The sequence below is a fragment of the Quercus lobata genome, chromosome 8, assembly GCF_001633185.2.
Source record: "Quercus lobata isolate SW786 chromosome 8, ValleyOak3.0 Primary Assembly, whole genome shotgun sequence".
Lineage (NCBI taxonomy): Eukaryota > Viridiplantae > Streptophyta > Magnoliopsida > Fagales > Fagaceae > Quercus > Quercus lobata.
Window position 1 is genome coordinate 3850770 of NC_044911.1, and position 17237 is coordinate 3868006.

Genomic DNA, 17237 nt, shown 5'->3' on the forward strand with positions numbered 1-17237 from the left:
TTTGAACCGCTTTAAATATACCAGTACAATAATAGAACAGTAGCTGAAGAGAAACACAGAGACAAAGATGGGACGTGATGGGTATCTTCCATTGTTTGAAACAAGGAGAGCTAAGGGTAGAGTCCTCTATAGGCTCTTTGTGATTTCTGTGTTTTTGGGCATATGCTTGATTTGGATTTATAGAGTGAATCATATACCAAGAAAAGGTGAAGATGGGAGATGGGGTTGGATTGGTTTGTTTGGAGCTGAGTTCTGGTTTGGACTTTACTGGGTCCTAACTCAAGCCCACCGGTGGAACCAAGTCTATAGGTGCACCTTCAAGGACAGGCTCTTTCAGAGGTTTGTTTTTGCCTCCCTCTGATATTAACCTAATATATTTATGCATATTTCTACTTAAAAAGCATAGTATTCTATGTATTTGTTAGTTGAGGGTGAACTTTTTTTTTTTATGAAATAGTTGAGGATGAACTTGTTTCATATGTCCCTATGCATTTCATGAAAGTCTTATTGCTCAACTTTAAATGGACTGTGCTTTAGTGCAATGTACAAGCATTAAGAACTTTCTTTCGATCTGCTCCTCAAAAAAAAAAAAAAAAAAAAAGAACCTTCTTTCTACTTTTCTTGATGAAATAGTTATGATAAAGCAATTACTGGTAAATGATTGAGGATATTTTATTGAAAAGGTACAATTCCACCTCTATATATGTATTTGTCGTCACTCTTTTTTTTTTTTTTTCAAAGATTCTATCCATGAGAAGTGACAACCATGCATAGAACCAATTTATTGTCGGTACTAAATTTGCTGTGAGAACTACCAAAAAGTCAAAAATAAAATATGTGAGTCTAAAAACTTTGAAGCCGTTCTGTTTAGATACCGATTATTGCTGAAAATTAAAAATGCTGTAGTAAAATAATTTCTAAATGTGTAAATAGTACCGTGAAACCCAATTTTGAAGAAAAATTTGTTGAATTAGACAATTTGTGGGTCTTGTAAACAGTGTACAAGACCCACTATATTGGATGCAAACGCACTGAAACTGAATTTCAGCGCAATCCAAATGAAGGCTAAAAGTTTTCTTCATCATCTATATATACTTGGAACTCCATTGCCATACTTTCATATCACTTACCTAGATGAAGTAAAAGTTACGAGCAAAACGAGAAATATATATATATATATATATATATTGCAATGGGAAAAAAAGTTCAAGACAAGATAAAAGATTGAAACTTTTTTTTTTTTTTTTTTGAAAACTTTGAAACTTCTATTCGACTTGAGAATTTGAAACTACATCCTGAGCACACGCGTGCTCAATAAGGCTAGGAGTTTCCTCCAACCAAACAGCTAAGTTCCCAATCTTTTTAGCATATTGGGCTAAGATATGGGCAGGTTTGTTACCCTGCCTCTTTACATGTGAGACATCAAAAAATCTATAGGCCTAGGCTTGACGCAGGATGTTGTCCGTGATTGTCTCCACTAAGGCAGCTGTTGTTGACACTCCTTTCAAAGCATTATGCAAACTTAGGGAGTCTGTTTCGAAGGTGACCTCTCTGAATCTCATTTCCAACGTCCACTCCACAACTAATTCTATTGCTTTTGCCTCCGCACTTAATGCTGACAACAGGACAGGGATTTTCCTGCTCAGGGGTGCCATTACCTGTCTCTGACTGTTGCGAATTACCCGGCCCATGCCCAACGCTTGTTTCTCGGTGAAGGTTGCACCGTCGACATTAGCTTTATATCTCCCTTCCCTCGGCACTATCTAGTAGATTTCTTCCTTATCTCTTTGTGGAAGGACCTCATCATTGAGCAGCCCAATATTCCTCCACTTGATTGAGTGCCATCTTCAGGACCTGGTACCCCTTTTTGCCTGCCCCTCCGTGCCTCACAACATTCCTGTTTTTCCAGATTTCCCAGCATATCATTACAGTCTTTCCAGCATTCCAAATTCTTTTGGGGCATACCTTATGACATTCCAGACTATATCAATGAACTCCCAATTTTCAGCTATTATGAAAGGAAATACCATTTTGCTGCCATTCCAAACTTCCTTAGCCTTTTCACAGAACCAAAACATATGGCCACTAGTCTCCGTTGCCTTATTACAGCTCATACACAGATCATTGCTTGTGATGTGTCACTTCCTCAAGTTCATCTTGGTGGCCAGGATATCTTTGCAAGCCCTCCATGTGAAATTTCGAACTTTGTTTGGCATCCTCATGCCCTAAATTCTTTTCCACAGTAGCTTCATCATTGCTTGGTTAGAGTTTTCCCCCAGGACACCCTTTTCACTATCCTCCATAATTAATATGTAGGCGCTGCTGACCGTAAACTTGCCATTGCTTGTGCCATCCCATTTTCTCTTATCTAGGGGCAAACTTAAGCTTAGGGGTATACTTATAATGGTCTCTGTTAGGTTTTATATGTTTAGAACAATTGGCAAATCGTGAACACAAACTTGTCTAGATATAGATCTTAGAGTCTATAGGTTTTATTAGACAATGCTCAAGGTGATTCAAGTCAAGATTCAAGAACATACAAGTTGCAGGAAGAAGATTTCATAATCTGTCTGGTTCGATCGATCGAAAGACAGGCTCGACCGATCGAAAGTCGTATCTGCAAAATTTTAATTAAGCCCAAACAGCAGTTCAAGCCCATTTAGGATTAGGGTTTCTAATCTACTTCTCCCAGTATATAAAGGAAACCCTAAGCACGTTTTTGTGTGGCTTTTCAGAGAGAAAAGAGAGTGCCTCGTTTGTATTTAGGGTTTTGTTCCTAGAAAGCTCTCTTATGTCTTCTACCGGTGCTATTCCTTGAAGAATCTCAAGATCCGGTATTGTAGAAGTTGCAGCCTTCTCTTGTCATCAAAGGTGATGATGATCTAAACCTTCAAGGGTGGTCTTGGAGTCACAAACAGGAGAGTTTGTGTTGCTAAACCTTTGAGTGGGATCTCAAAGTCACAAACGGGGGTGTTTGTGTTTTGCAAAGGCCAAAGAAAGAAGGAGCTCGAGGATTCGGAGCTTGCACGTGGTCGTGTCAGTAAGTTCTACTGGTTGGTAGCAATAAGAAGTCGAGCGTGGGGGCTTGTAAGTCTTATTGTATAAACTTTGATTCTTCTAGTGGATTTGCTTTTTACCTTGAGGATAGTTAGGTTAAATCCTCCCCAGGTTTTTTACCGGTTTGGTTTTCCTGGGTTATCAAATCGTTGTGTTATTTATTTTTCCGCTATTTTATATGATATGATCTTTATGATTGTGATAACCTAGATTTGTTAAATTGGACTAAGTAACAACTTGGCTAATTACCTAGGTTAATTCAATTGTGTTTTAAGGGGTCTAAAAAACTAACAGTCTCAACTTCGTGGGGAAGGAAAACTTGCTTAATCAGGTCCATGTCCCATTCCCCAGCTCCTTCTTTGATGAGATCTTTTACCTTTGCTTCTCTGCTCAACAGTCAAGGTGGGGAGGAGATTTTGTATGTGGATGGATTTGGGATCCACCTATCCCAACAAATCTATATGTTCTCACCATTACCTACCCTCCAAACCATACCTTTCTCCACTATCTTCTGGCTTGCCATTATATTGCGCCAAGCATAGGATGGATGTTTACCCATGGCAGCATTTACAAAATCACTGGTGGGAAAGTATTTTGCTTTGAACACTCTCGAAAAAAGCAAGGATGGATGATTTTGAAGCCTTCACCCCTGCTTAGCCAAGAGAGCTAAATTGAAGCTTTTTAGGTCTTCGAACCCCATACCTCATTTGTCCTTTGGTTTGCATAGCTTTTCCCATCTCATCCATACCATCTTCCTCTCTTTTCTTTTCTGACCCCACCAAAACCGGCTAACAATGCTCCTTAGTTCATCACAAATGGCGTTTGGGAGCTTAAAACAGCTTATGGTGTATGTTGGGACCGCTTAGGCTACTGCCTTAATGAGAACTTCCTTCCCTGTGGCTGAGAGTAGCTTCTCCTTCCATACAGACAACTTTTTAGCTACCTTTCCTTTCAATTGAGCAAAAGAATTGGTTTTTGATCTCCCAATGAGTGAGGAGAGGTCCAGATATGTTTCATGTTGCCTAATTACCTGAGCACCAAACATAGTTTTAATTGTCTCTTATGTCCCCACATCCGTGTTATGGCTAAAGTAGAGGGAAGTCTTTTGCTTATTCAACTGCTGACCTAATGATTTCTCATATACCTTTAGTATTCGTGTGATTTCAAAGCTTCCTCCATTGTTGTCCTTCTAAAAATCAGACTGTCATCAGCAAAAAAAATGTGTGATATTTTCGGCCATTTCTGCAAGCCGATATGCCTTTCAACTTCTTATTTTGGACTGCTTGGTGGAGTAAGGCAGATAGACCCTCCACACAAATCAAGAATAGATAGGGTGAGAGAGAATCACCTTGGCAAAGGCCCCGGGTACGTACAATGTGGCCATAGGGATGTCCGTTTATCCGGATTGCATAAGAGACTGTCATAATGCACTACATCATCAAACCCACCCATCTCCCACTGAAACCTAGCTTGATCATGATCTTCTCCAAGCAATTCCACTCCACCCAGTTGTAAGCCTTACTCATGTCTAGCTTTAGCACTATCTCCCCAACCTTGCCCTTCCTTTTTTGGTTGATGTGAAACATAGTTTCTGATGCCACTAAGATGTTATCTATGATCAGCCTTTTTGCCACAAATGCGCTCTAGTTCTCACACACCAAGTTTGGGAGCCAAGGTTTCAACCTGTTTGCTAGAATTTTTTAGGCGAGTTTGTATGCTACATTGCACAGGCTAATTGGGCGAAAATCCTGCACTTGCTTTGGATCTTTTACTTTTGGAATTAACACTATGTGGGTCTCATTAAATTTATGAGGACTGATACCAACATTTAGGAAATCTAAAACAGTTTTAATCATGACATTACCGACTGTCGACCAAAATTGCTGGTAGAAGAGGGGGGGCATCTCGTCTGGCCCCAATGCAGTGGTGGACATCTGCTTCAAGGCCCTATCCACCTCCTCTACTCTAAACTCCCTAGTTAGGATGGAATTCATATGGGCTGACACCTTCGGGTGAATGGCATCAAGCAGTTCCACACTCACTATTGGGTTAGATGATGTAAACAATGATTCATAATATTCTAGGAAAACATTCTCAATATCCTTCACATCCTCTTGCCACACTCCATACTTATCTGTAATTACCAAAAGTATGTTGTGTTAGTACCTGCTTGATGCCTTAGTGTGGAAAAAGGAAGTGTTTCTGTTGCCTTGTTTAAGCCAAGCTATGTGTGTTCTCTAATGCCACATTGCTTCTTCCATGTCCAACATCCTGTTCAGTTCCCTTCTCGTGTTTTCAATATCTGCCATTAAGTGGGGAGTCCCTTCCTGACATTCAAGATCTTGGAGAGATTTTTGGAGTTTGGCAATTTTATTTCCGACATGCCCGAATGTTGAGGTGTTCCATGATGCCAGTACAGAGCGGCATTCCTCAAGACAACTTACATAAGGGGAATCAAAAGCTCTTGCCATGCCTCTTACCCACGCTTCCTTCACCACATGAGTGTAGGATTCTTCTTGGAGCCACATTGATTCGAACCTGAAAAGTTTCTTCCTTTGTCGTGGTGTGCTCTCTGGGGGGGGGGGGGGGGGTCTTTGAGAAGCAGGATGCAATGGTCCAATGCTAAGTTTGCTAGGTGATACAGTTGGTGTGTGGGAAAGCACTGTGCCCACCCCATTGATACTAGTGCCCTGTCTAGCCTCTCCCTAATCCAACCCCTGTCCCCAAACTTGCGGCACCATGTAAAATTCTACCCCACATAGCCCAAGTCTCTTAGTTGACTCTCATTCACGGCATTAACAAAGCAAGCCATTTGCCTAGCTGGCCGAGTGTTGCCACCTTCTTTTTCACCACCATGCATCAACTTGTTGAAGTCACCGATGCAAACCCAAGGTAATGTGTTGCCCCTTGCCAGCCTAGTGAGGAGGGACCATGACTCCTCTCTCTTGTTTGTTTCCGGGTTTCTGTAGAAGCCTGTGAGCCTCCACCTTGGGGAATCACCCTCTGGCACAATAATGGCATCAATGTAGTGCTCGGAGTAAGTTTGAATCTCCACCTGGATTTCCCTCTTCCAAAGGAGTGCTAACCCCCCACTTCTTCCTTTGCTGGGCACCACCAATCTCTCAGGTCTATCAAGAGTTTCCTGTATACCAACCATCTCAAATACAAACAACTTAGTTTCCATAAGAAAAATTAAATTGGGATCTTGTGAAGTCACTACCTTCTCTAATGCACGGACTGTTCGGCGGTTCTCAAGCCCCCGACAATTCTAGCCAAGTGTTTTCTCTATAAGCCTTATCCCAAAGTTCATTTCTATATTTTATATTGTAGTAAATCCAATGTCTTTGAGATTTATTTTATTTTATCAAGTAAATTGCAAACCAAACTTGGACCAAATTTATTGATCTTTTATTATTGAATGATGTTACATTACTTTCGCACAGTCCCACCACCATGAACATCATTTTTATTACAAGTCAATCACAATATTTCAATCTAATCAATAATGAACATTTTTTATAAAAATTGTGTCACTAAACTTGTTGATCACAAAATTGTCCATTTCATAACAATCAAAATTGTTCATGTCATAACAATCTGCGTAAAATTTATCTCACTTTATTATAATTATGAATGTTTTGCACAACAGGCATGAAAAAGAGTTGCCCAAGGTGGACATATATGTGTGCACTGCGGATCCAGTGATCGAGCCACCAGTGATGGTGATCAATACTGTTCTATCAGTAATGGCATATGACTATCCACCAGAGAAGCTAAGTGTGTATCTTTCAGATGATGGTGGATCAGATCTTACCTTCTATGCTCTCTTAGAAGCCTCTCACTTTGCTAAGTATTGGCTACCATATTGCAAGAAATTCAAGGTGGAGCCAAGGTCACCAGCTGAATATTTCAACTCAAGTGATGACCCACTTGATGCTAATCAGTCCAAAGAGTTGGTGTTTATAAAGGTAAATTAGATTGTAGCAAATGATTTTTTTTTTTTTTTTTTGGGTTTTAAAATGAAGGGCGGTGGTTCAGATGCAAGGATATATATATATATATATTAATTAAGAAGTAGTATCCAAGCGTCTGGTTAAAATACTCTAATTCCTACCTACGAAACTTTTTGCAAATCCTATAAATCAATAGTCTGATAATTAGAATTTGAGATTTTCTCTTCTCAAAAAAAAAAAAAAAAAAAAAAAGAATTTGAGATTTCCTATTTATGACACATCTTCCAAATTTATTGAGCTCACATCACAAAAACCTGTCACAATATTATAATAGTCACAATTTTGATGCTTCCTACAATAATAGTGTAGTCCAACTATTTTTATTATACTAATATATAGCAATGGAGTCATCCATGACGCATTGTGAACAAGTTGATCAAGGGCAAAGATTTGATTCACACTTTTTTTCTTTTTTTGTTTTTTGGGATAATGATCGTGTTGACAACTATATATGCATGCTGTTAAAATATTATTGTAACGGTAAGTATTATTACTATCATAGCAATGGAGCCATGCATCCAAAAGGCATTGCGAGGAAACTCATCAAGCGCGGTTTAATTAGAAAGTATAGTTTTAAGCTTGAACTGTAAATCCCTAAAATAAAATTTTGAAGTTTAAAATTTTAATAAAATTTTTAGTGATAAAAAGTTTTTATTAAAAAGTTGTTAGTGTTCGACAAAACTATAATTAGATGTTTTAATGCTTTTACGCTAAATATATGGTAACCAAACTGATTTAAAGCTTTTAAATGTAATAAATAACAATAGATAATATTATAAAAGTGTGTTATTGACTTATTATTTTACAAGTACTTATTTTTATATCTGAATCCAATTAGATCAATCAAAGGTCTAGGTGTAGAGAGGTGTTCGGTACCAAACAGTTCAAATTCCTACTAGAACTCTTTTGGGCCCTAAAGCTCTTTAAGAGACTTTTAAGTTTTAACACAGCCCACACACTCTCAAGTATATATTTATCTGTAATTGTTCTCTTACCCTGGTTGAGAGTCCATAATTTCACGAGTGATGTCTGCTATTTTTTAGATATCCATATTTTATTAAAACGTAATTGAATTATGTGTATGGACAATGTATAATAAGGAGCATGAAATAATTAATGGCCTATATTTATATTACATCTCTTGAAATAGAAAATGATTTATTATTTATCATTTTTCATTTGTTTAGGAGATAGTATTTGGATGTGAGGATTTAAAATCAAGGAATTTAAAGAAGAAATATTAGTATAAATTTCTGTAGTTTAAAGGTTTCTCAAAAAAAAAAAAAAAAAAAAAAAATCCCCATATTATCAATTTTAATATATCCATGAATATCATGTCATTAATAGAATATATATCGAATAAGAGATCTAGAGTTCAATCCTCGTCTACATTAAAAACTAATCAATATCTTGGTCTGATAATAAAGAACTATCATCAAGAATGGACACCATTGATTAAAATTGTCTCATATATATATACACACACACGTTTCATACTTTATTTAAACCATTTAAACTATTTCTGAATTTTAAATCTATCTTTTTAATTACTTCCTTTCAAATCAATTATAAAGAATTTTAACCATCAAGATTTTACTTGTCTTTTAACTGTTGACACATTGTTAATTGAAATTAATAGTCACTGCTATATCCATGTTCATGTTGTAGAAATTATATGACGAAATGGAGAATCGAATAAAAAATGCAGCCAAGCTAGCTCGAATCCCAGAAGAATTACGCTCAAAACACACAGGATTTTCTCAATGGGATTCATATTCTTCTCAACGAGACCATGACACAATTCTTCAAGTATGTTATTACTATCACATTAATTCTAAAAGACCAATGTGTAATATTATTTTTCTTTGGTCAGCATATAAAATTTGAACACATTTAGTTTTCTAGATTTGCCAAACCAAAATTCTATCTTTTTTCATAGAACATGAAAATCAAGTACGCTATACACCTATGAATTTTATAAGCACTTTCAAGCAAATCATTTTGCTTTAAGTACTGTTTAAATTTTGAACCTTTTTTTTTCAGATATTAACTGATGGGAGAGACCCCAATGCCAAAGATAAAGATGGGTTTGTGTTGCCAACTCTGGTTTATTTGGCTCGCGAGAAGAGACCCCAACATCACCACAACTTCAAAGCTGGAGCAATGAATGCATTGGTAATGTGCATTCTTGCAGACAAATGACACGCATTGTATGAAAGTATAGTTATTTTCTCAGTGAAATAAGTTAGTTATATAACCATACAATTTAGTTACATAAAATATAGGCACAGAATTCCAGACCTACTAGGAATAGTACTGCTAATCCTATGACTAATAAGACTACTAAAACAAGCATAATGATAATAATGATAGCACAATGGGCAGGCAAATATAACAGTTATGCTGACAACGTTTTCAATTCTGTAATCTTTAATATTTTCTTTCAGTGAAAGTACTCCCAAGTTTGGCACTAAACTTGAAGGCATGTTATCTTTCTCTTGAATATCCAGTCATCAACCTAAATTGTGGTGAACTTTCAAGTATCACTGATTTTTTTTCGTCTAATGTTTCACTGTGCAGATAAGAGTGTCATCAGAGATTAGCAATGGACCAATCATTCTTAATGTGGACTGTGATATGTACTCAAACAATTCACATTCTATACGAGATGCATTATGCTTTTTCATGGATGAAGAGAAGGGCCATGAGATTGCTTTTGTTCAGTTTCCCCAGAATTTTAAGAATGTTACTAGGAATGAAATATATGATGCTGCAATAAGAGTAATAAACGAGGTGGGTAAATACTTGTGGAATCAAAGAATTTTTAGATCATATTGATTAAATTGCTAATCTGGCTAAATTCTAATGCTTGGTGATAAAGGTGGAATTCCATGGTTTAGATGGTTGTGGAGGCCCTTTATATGTTGGAACTGGATGCTTTCACAGAAGAGACACTCTATGTGGGAGGAAGTTCAGTAAGGAATATAAGACTGACTGGAGTAGTTTGAATGACATAAGGAGAAAAGACAGTGTTCATGAATTAGAAAAAAAATTTAAGGGTCTTACAAGCTCTACCTATGATAAAAACACTCAATGGGGAAAAGAGGTCACTCTCTCTGTCAAACATACACACACACACACACAACAAACAGAAACACATTCTTACTTTACATATATTGATGTTTGATTGCAGATGGGCTTGCTATATGGATGTCCAGTAGAAGATGTGATAACCGGATTATCAATCCAATGTCGGGGGTGGAAATCAGTCTTCTTTAATCCATCAAGAAAGGCTTTCTTAGGAATAGCTGCAACTACACTCCCTGATGCACTTGTGCAGCATAAGAGGTGGTCTGAAGGCAATCTCCAGATTTTGTTTTCTAGGTACAGTCCTGCATGGTATGCACAGGGAAAGATTAGCTTGGCCCTTCAAATGGGATATTGCGCCTATTGTCTTTGGGCTCCTAATTGCTTGGCAACACTATATTACACTGTTATCCCTTCACTTTATCTCCTTAAAGGAATTTCCTTGTTTCCACAGGTGTGATTCCTTGCTTCTTATTTGTTACAATGTTTTGACTTTTTTTTATTTGCTTTACATTATAAGGGGGAACTGTGGGCAACAAATTCTACTTTTCCCCTGATCTTAATATTGCTATCTGAAAAATAAATGTAGGAACACCCCCCTCTCCTCCCCCTCTCCCCCCCCCCCCCCCCCCCCCAAAAAAAAAAAGTACAATATAGAAGTATAAATATTGGAAATAATAATTTACAAGTGAACATAAGAATAATAAATGTAAGAGAAATGAATGTTCACAATATTTTCACAACAAATTTTAAGTAGCAGGTTGTTACTGGTTGTTATTGTTGACGCAAAAAAGTAATCTCAGTAATAAGTTCAAATTTGAACTAATAACAACTAACAACCTATAATTTGTTGTAAAAATATTGTGGATATAGCACTTTTCTAGATATAAATGACAAAGTAAACCATAAAACTTTACATTTTTTTTTTATGCTTTTTTATAAGTAAAAAGAAAATGAAAAAAAAAAATTGTTTATATCCTTCTATCTATTCTTCTTCTTTCTTCTTTGGATAAATTACAAATTATAAACTTTGACTCATTTTTAATTTTCGTTTCAATCATTAACTCATATTTGTTTTTTAATTTAGTCATTGTGTCTAGTTCTACATAATCTAGTTATTAGTTTTAGTATTATTCACTTTCCAAAATGACATTATTTTGGTGGACTTAATGGTGAAATTGAATAAAAAGGAGAGAGAGAGAGAATTGAAAGTAGGTCAACTTAGAGGGGCTAAATTGAAATTTAGCCTCTTTTTCCTTTTTCTTTTTTATATAACATTCAAATTTATTACGTGTAACACACTTGATCAAAAGTCTTCATCTTTTTCTTTTTTTTTTTTTTTTTTTTTTTTTTTTTTTTTTTTTTTTTTGAGAAACCACTTGATCAAAAGTCTAGTTAAATAAAAGGTAAATATGATATGGTTGTAGTGAAATATTGAGGATCAGGCTACATATCATCCAGGTCAAACTCAATGTATAGAAACTGCATATTTATATTTTTAGATGAATAAAATTTCATATTTTGGTTTATTAGAAGATTATTTATAGTTCTTATTTTTATTTTTTTAAATGTATGTGATAAAGTTTTGTGTTGTCAATTCAGATCTCAAGCCCATGGTTCATACCATTTGCATATGTGATATCTGCAAAAAACATTTGTGCCTTAGCCGAGTTTCTGTGGTGTGGGGGTACAATCCTAGGTTGGTGGAATAACCAAAGGATGTGGCTTTACAAGAGAACAAGTTCCTATCTCTTTGCCTTTATGGACACCATTTTAAAGTTACTAGGCTTTGCTGAATCAGGATTTGTAATCTCAACCAAGATAGCTGACCAAGATGTGTCCCAAAGATATGAGAAAGAAATAATGGAGTTTGGAACTTCCACTCCAATGATCACAATATTATCAACACTTGCAATGATAAATTTAGTATGCTTTGCTGGGATGTTGAAAGAAGCATTGATGGGTAAAGGAATCATAAGAGTTTACGAGACAATGAGTTTGCAATTTGTTCTTTGTGGGAATTTGGTTCTCATCAACTTCCCTTTGTACCAAGCCCTTTTCCTGAGGAAGGACAAGGGTAAGCTGCCAAGCTCCTTAGCAGCCAAATCAATTGTATTAGCTCTATTGGCTTGTATCAGTTTTACATTATTGTACTAATCTTCTCAGTTTCATATGTGAAATAAGGGCTATTTGGCTCTAAGTGTGTCGTGTTCTGATTAGAACAGAGCACATATTTATATATTGATAATTTGATGTAAATTTACATGTATGGTTTTAGTTTTACACGTGGCGAATAATTCAAAAATATGTACAAGTCAAACCTGATATTTAGTGTGTGTTTGGATACAGTTTATTTTGTTAAAAACTGAAAACAATAAAATTAAATTTTTTTTAAAAAAAATTTACTGTTTGACACTGTTCATTGACCTAAATTCACTGTTCATGACCAATGAACAGTGCATAACACGCTGGTTAAAAAAAAAAGAAAACCCAAACGCAAATGTGGACGTGAATCCAAACTGACCTTTATAGAGGTACAATTTTTGCATGTCAATGTTGCATAACACCACCCCTTGATTTATGCATGAACTTATTCTGTTATTACCCCTACAAACCCTTTTTCTTTTAATAGTTATTACTCCCTACAAATTGATTGGCAAAGGAGACATCGATTTAGAGTATAAAGTGGCGAATGCATAAATTGGTACACCATTGGTGAATATGTCAGTAGGATAAACTGAACCTGAAAGACTATAGTTGACTATCCATTAACGAACAAAGTGAATACCAAATTATAAATATTGTCACTGTTATTACACTATCACTTGAATTCTAATGAATCAGAAGACTTGAAGTTCAAGAAATAGTCTTGTGGTAATAGTACAATTTATGAAGCCCTAATATGCTTGGAGCAAGGATTGGTAACCAAGTCTTGTGGTAATAGTATAATTGTCACTATTACTCATTCTCTCTCTTAGAGAGAGAGAGAGAGTAATTATTTAGTGCTCTAGGAATACAATAAATGTGTACTTCTTTCTCTTATGTAATAATGGATCTTACTAATTAAATTCATAATGGAGCTTATTATATGTTAGAGAAGGGAGTACACATTTGTTGTGAACCAAGAGCACTGAATAATTACACATATATAGTGAAGAGGGAGAGATGGGTTTGAATCACAAATATAAAATAGGGGAAATTATACTTTACCACCCTAAACTATACTCCAAATTACATTTTGCACTCTCAACTTTTCGAATGCACATTTTGCACCCTAAACTATAATCATTGTTACACTTTGCACTCTAACATCAAGTTCATTGTTAACTTGGATAGAAATCTAAAGTTTAAGGTGAAAAGTGTAATCAAGAATATAATTTAGGATGGTAAAGTGTAATTTCTCCTTTGGTTTTTTTCTTTTTCTTTTTTAAGAGATTGATAAGAAGGGCAATTTACCATTTTCATATGAAACCATGTTTTTCCATCTAAGTTAACAGAAAACTTAACTTTGAGGTGCAAAGTGTAACAAATAATATAATTCAAGGTACAAAATGTACATTCGAAAAATTTTGGATACAAAATATAATCATGAGTATAATTATAGTAGTAAAGCCTAATTTCACCTCTAAAATTCTAGAAAGGATGCCATTACCCTTACCTTAAACCTCAGCAACATTGATATTATTATCATAATAATTAGTAAATAATCTATTAAATATTCCTAGAGTCTTGTGAACCCAAGTGCTATTGAGTGGACCACCACACATTCTTGATGCGATGGTCACTCCACAAGTATAAGTGCTTATGAGGTGTGGGGGGTAAGGGTCGAGGTTCAAGTCTCCAGGAGGGGGTTTCATACACATATATACTTAGATTAGGCTAGAGTAGAAATTATATCTTGTATATCAAAAAAAAATGCTATTGAGTGGTAATGGTATAATCAAAACAGCCAATCAAAACCGTCCAACACATAGACAATCATGTGGGCCACAATGCCATTCATGCATCCCAAGTTCAGACAATCATAGCTTTTTTAAACCGTTAGACATCAAACTAAACTCAAACAGTTCCTGTTCAAAATTTTTCAGGTTTGAAACACACAAACCTAGGATTTTTGTTATGTTGCCCAAAAGGCAAACATAGGCCAAAGGGCAAAAAAATCCCACAAACCTAAGCTCATGCTCTTGTCCCCTTTGAAACACTCTCTACCAGAGTGCTTATCAGATCGTTCAAATTTTGAATTTTTGTGCCTTTTCCTTTCTGGGTTTTATCAGATTGTTCACATTCAAAGGTAAAAATTTCTACTATTTAACTTAATTTTTTGAATTTGATGTCCTATTGGGTTTTCTGAATTCTAAAATATAGAATTTTTGGGGGGGAGTTGAAGTTTAAAGGTTTCTCATGATTCTTCTTATTTCCTTTGTGTTCTCAGCCACCTAACTATGCATGAAATGAGAGCTAATTCTTGTGTTTTGAGTTTTATTATGAAAAAATTTGTTTCTTTTGTTCATTTTGTGATTATATAATTTCTCATTGTTAATTGTGGGTTCTTCTGGTTAAGCTCTTATATTCAACTAGTAAGTTACCCATGCGATGCACGAATAACGTTGTAATATTTTATATAAGATGATTAGAAGAATGTTGTATATGTATTATATTTATAGCATAATTGTTATAGACCCTTATTAGTAATGAGTTCATCATAAAAAGTAACAATTATAAATTGCACACACATATCCATTATAATTATTTAATTGAAAAAAGAAATTGGAGGAATATTATAGAATAAAAATTGATATAAAATGTGACTTTGTCTTTCTCCTTAATTCTAAAACAAAATATATATTTCAAACACCCACAGTCAATCACATCTACATAATTTACAAAGCCCACAAATCTACAACTTCCGACCTTAATATCAAAATCAAAATTGTTGTTGTCACTCAATATAAAATGCAAGCCCCTCTTCTTTGGTTGTAGCCAACTCATACGGGTTAGGATTAGATGAAACAACAATGTTAGAACTAGATAGGTGCCGTCGAAAAATTGAAGGTAAATGACATCATCTTTTGTACGTGTGTATTTGACATGGTATGACATGAAAGGCTATGGGTAGGTATATATAGTGGGGGTAGAAGTGTAAGAGGTGAAAATGGTGCATATATTAAAATGCAAAAAATTTTGAGTGTATGTGCGAGAGATGAAAAGTCTTGAAACATTGAACCAAATGATACAAAAATTATTATTTTTTAATTAGAAAAGTCTTGAAACAATGAACCAAAATGAAATAAAAAGTCAATATTTAATTTGTTCTTATTTCTAATGTGATACTTGACAATATTTTAATTCTCTTTGCATAGAATATGCCACTTGGCAGAATCTCATGTTTTCTCACATGAGATCTCTGTTATATATATAATTAGACAAAAACAAATATGTCTTGAAACATTGAACCAAATGATAAAAAAAAGTATTTATTTTTTAATTAGAAAAGTCTTAAAACAATGAACCAAAATGAAATAAAAAGTAAATATTTAATTTGTTCTTATCTCTAATGTGACACTTAAGAATATTTTAATTTTCTTTGCATAGAATACGTCACTTGGCGGAATCTCATACTTTCCCAAATGACGTCTCTGTTATACATACATACATACATATATATATATATATATATATTGATTTAATTAGACAAAAACAAATATGTCTTGAAACATTAAACCAAATGATATAAAAAATATTTATTTTTTAATTTGAAAAGTCTTGAAACAATGAACCAAAATGAAATAAAAAGTCCATATTTAATTTGTTCTTATTTCTAATGTGACACTTGAGAATATTTCAATTCTCCTTGCATAGAATACGTACACCACTTGACAGAATCTCATGCTCTCCCACATGAGGTCTCTACTTTTATATATATATATATATATATATTGAATATTAAGGTAATAGATGGTTGTTTGTGGAATTTCTATTTGATTTTCAAGTACTTTATGTTCACCATCATGAACATGAAGTATTTTTTATCAATAAAATATCTATTACTTATCAGCAAAAAATAAAAATGGTTGTTTGTGAATTTTGGAGAAAATTATATGATGCACCTTAAGTTTGCTTAAAGAGTTAAAGTTAACATTTACTACTTATATTATGCATTGGGTACTAGATATTCGTTGATTAAATTTTATGTGTCATGAGCCTTGATTCTTTTTTATTTCACAAATTCTTTGAATTTTTAAGTTTTTCGTGTCTTATTCCACCCCCTTCCCCCTTGCTATAGTGTTATCCTCTGTTATGACTTGGAAATCTCACTTTGTAATCAACAGATGACGATTGGGTTGCCGGAATTTGTTGTGTTTGTGTTGTTGGCACTTGGCACTCTTGTCAAGCCTGCAAAATGTGTTTGGCATTAGGTTTGTGATTGATAGAGAAGACTGCTCCTCTCACAATGTTCAATATGAAGTAGATACGGAGCATCTTTCTTTTGTTGTAATTAAGGTCAATGGAGCTTGGCATTATACTCCAGATGGTGTTGATCTTGTGGTAATCTTCCATGTTTCTTTGCTCAAATTTGTTGGTTTTGTTAAGTTCTTCAGTTTTTTTGCCCCTCATTTACACTTATTTACTTCAAAATATTATTAGTACAAATCGGGTGTATGATGGTGTTGATCTTGTGGTAATCTTCCATGTTTCCTTGCTCAAATTTGTTGGTTTTGTTAAGTTCTTTAGTTTTTTTGCCCCTCATTTACACTTATTTACTTCAAAATATTATTAGTACAAATCAGGTGTATGATGGTATTGATCTTGTGGTAATCTTCCATGTTTCCTTGCTCAAATTTGTTGGTTTTGTTAAGTTCTTCAGTTTTTTTGCCCCTCATTTACACTTACTTCAAAATATTGTTAGTACAAATCGGGCGTATGATGGATAGGGAAAAACTTAACTATAATTCCTTAGCTGTATTTATAGTTGCCAAAACATGAATCATATTGTAAATCAATTGTTTATTGTATTGTAATTTGTATCATGTATCATAACGTAGACAAACATTTTATAAAATTTATAGAAAAATTAATGAT

General features: G+C 34.7%; 1 protein-coding gene across 1 annotated transcript; it reads left to right on the forward strand.

Moving 5' to 3' along the window:
• Nucleotides 1–12396, forward strand: LOC115958143 (cellulose synthase-like protein E1). Its single transcript, XM_031076508.1, has 8 exons — nt 1–339; nt 6707–7025; nt 8739–8879; nt 9114–9245; nt 9651–9863; nt 9952–10176; nt 10264–10611; nt 11760–12396. Exons 1-8 carry the CDS (start codon nt 68–70, stop codon nt 12312–12314), a joined length of 2205 nt encoding a protein of 734 aa, XP_030932368.1. The 5' UTR covers nt 1–67; the 3' UTR covers nt 12315–12396.
• The last annotated feature ends 4841 nt before the right edge of the window (nt 12397–17237 follow it).

What these genes read in the sequence shown, in the direction of transcription:
- LOC115958143 (XM_031076508.1), top strand. Translation starts at nt 68, where the DNA reads ATGGGACGTGATGGGTATCTTCCATTGTTTGAAACAAGGAGAGCTAAG. An exon ending in ACCATGACACAATTCTTCAA is followed by an intron (nt 8,880 to 9,113) that starts GTATGTTATTAC and finishes TTTTTTTTTCAG; the next exon opens with ATATTAACTGATGGGAGAGA. An exon ending in CTGGAGCAATGAATGCATTG is followed by an intron (nt 9,246 to 9,650) that starts GTAATGTGCATT and finishes TTCACTGTGCAG; the next exon opens with ATAAGAGTGTCATCAGAGAT.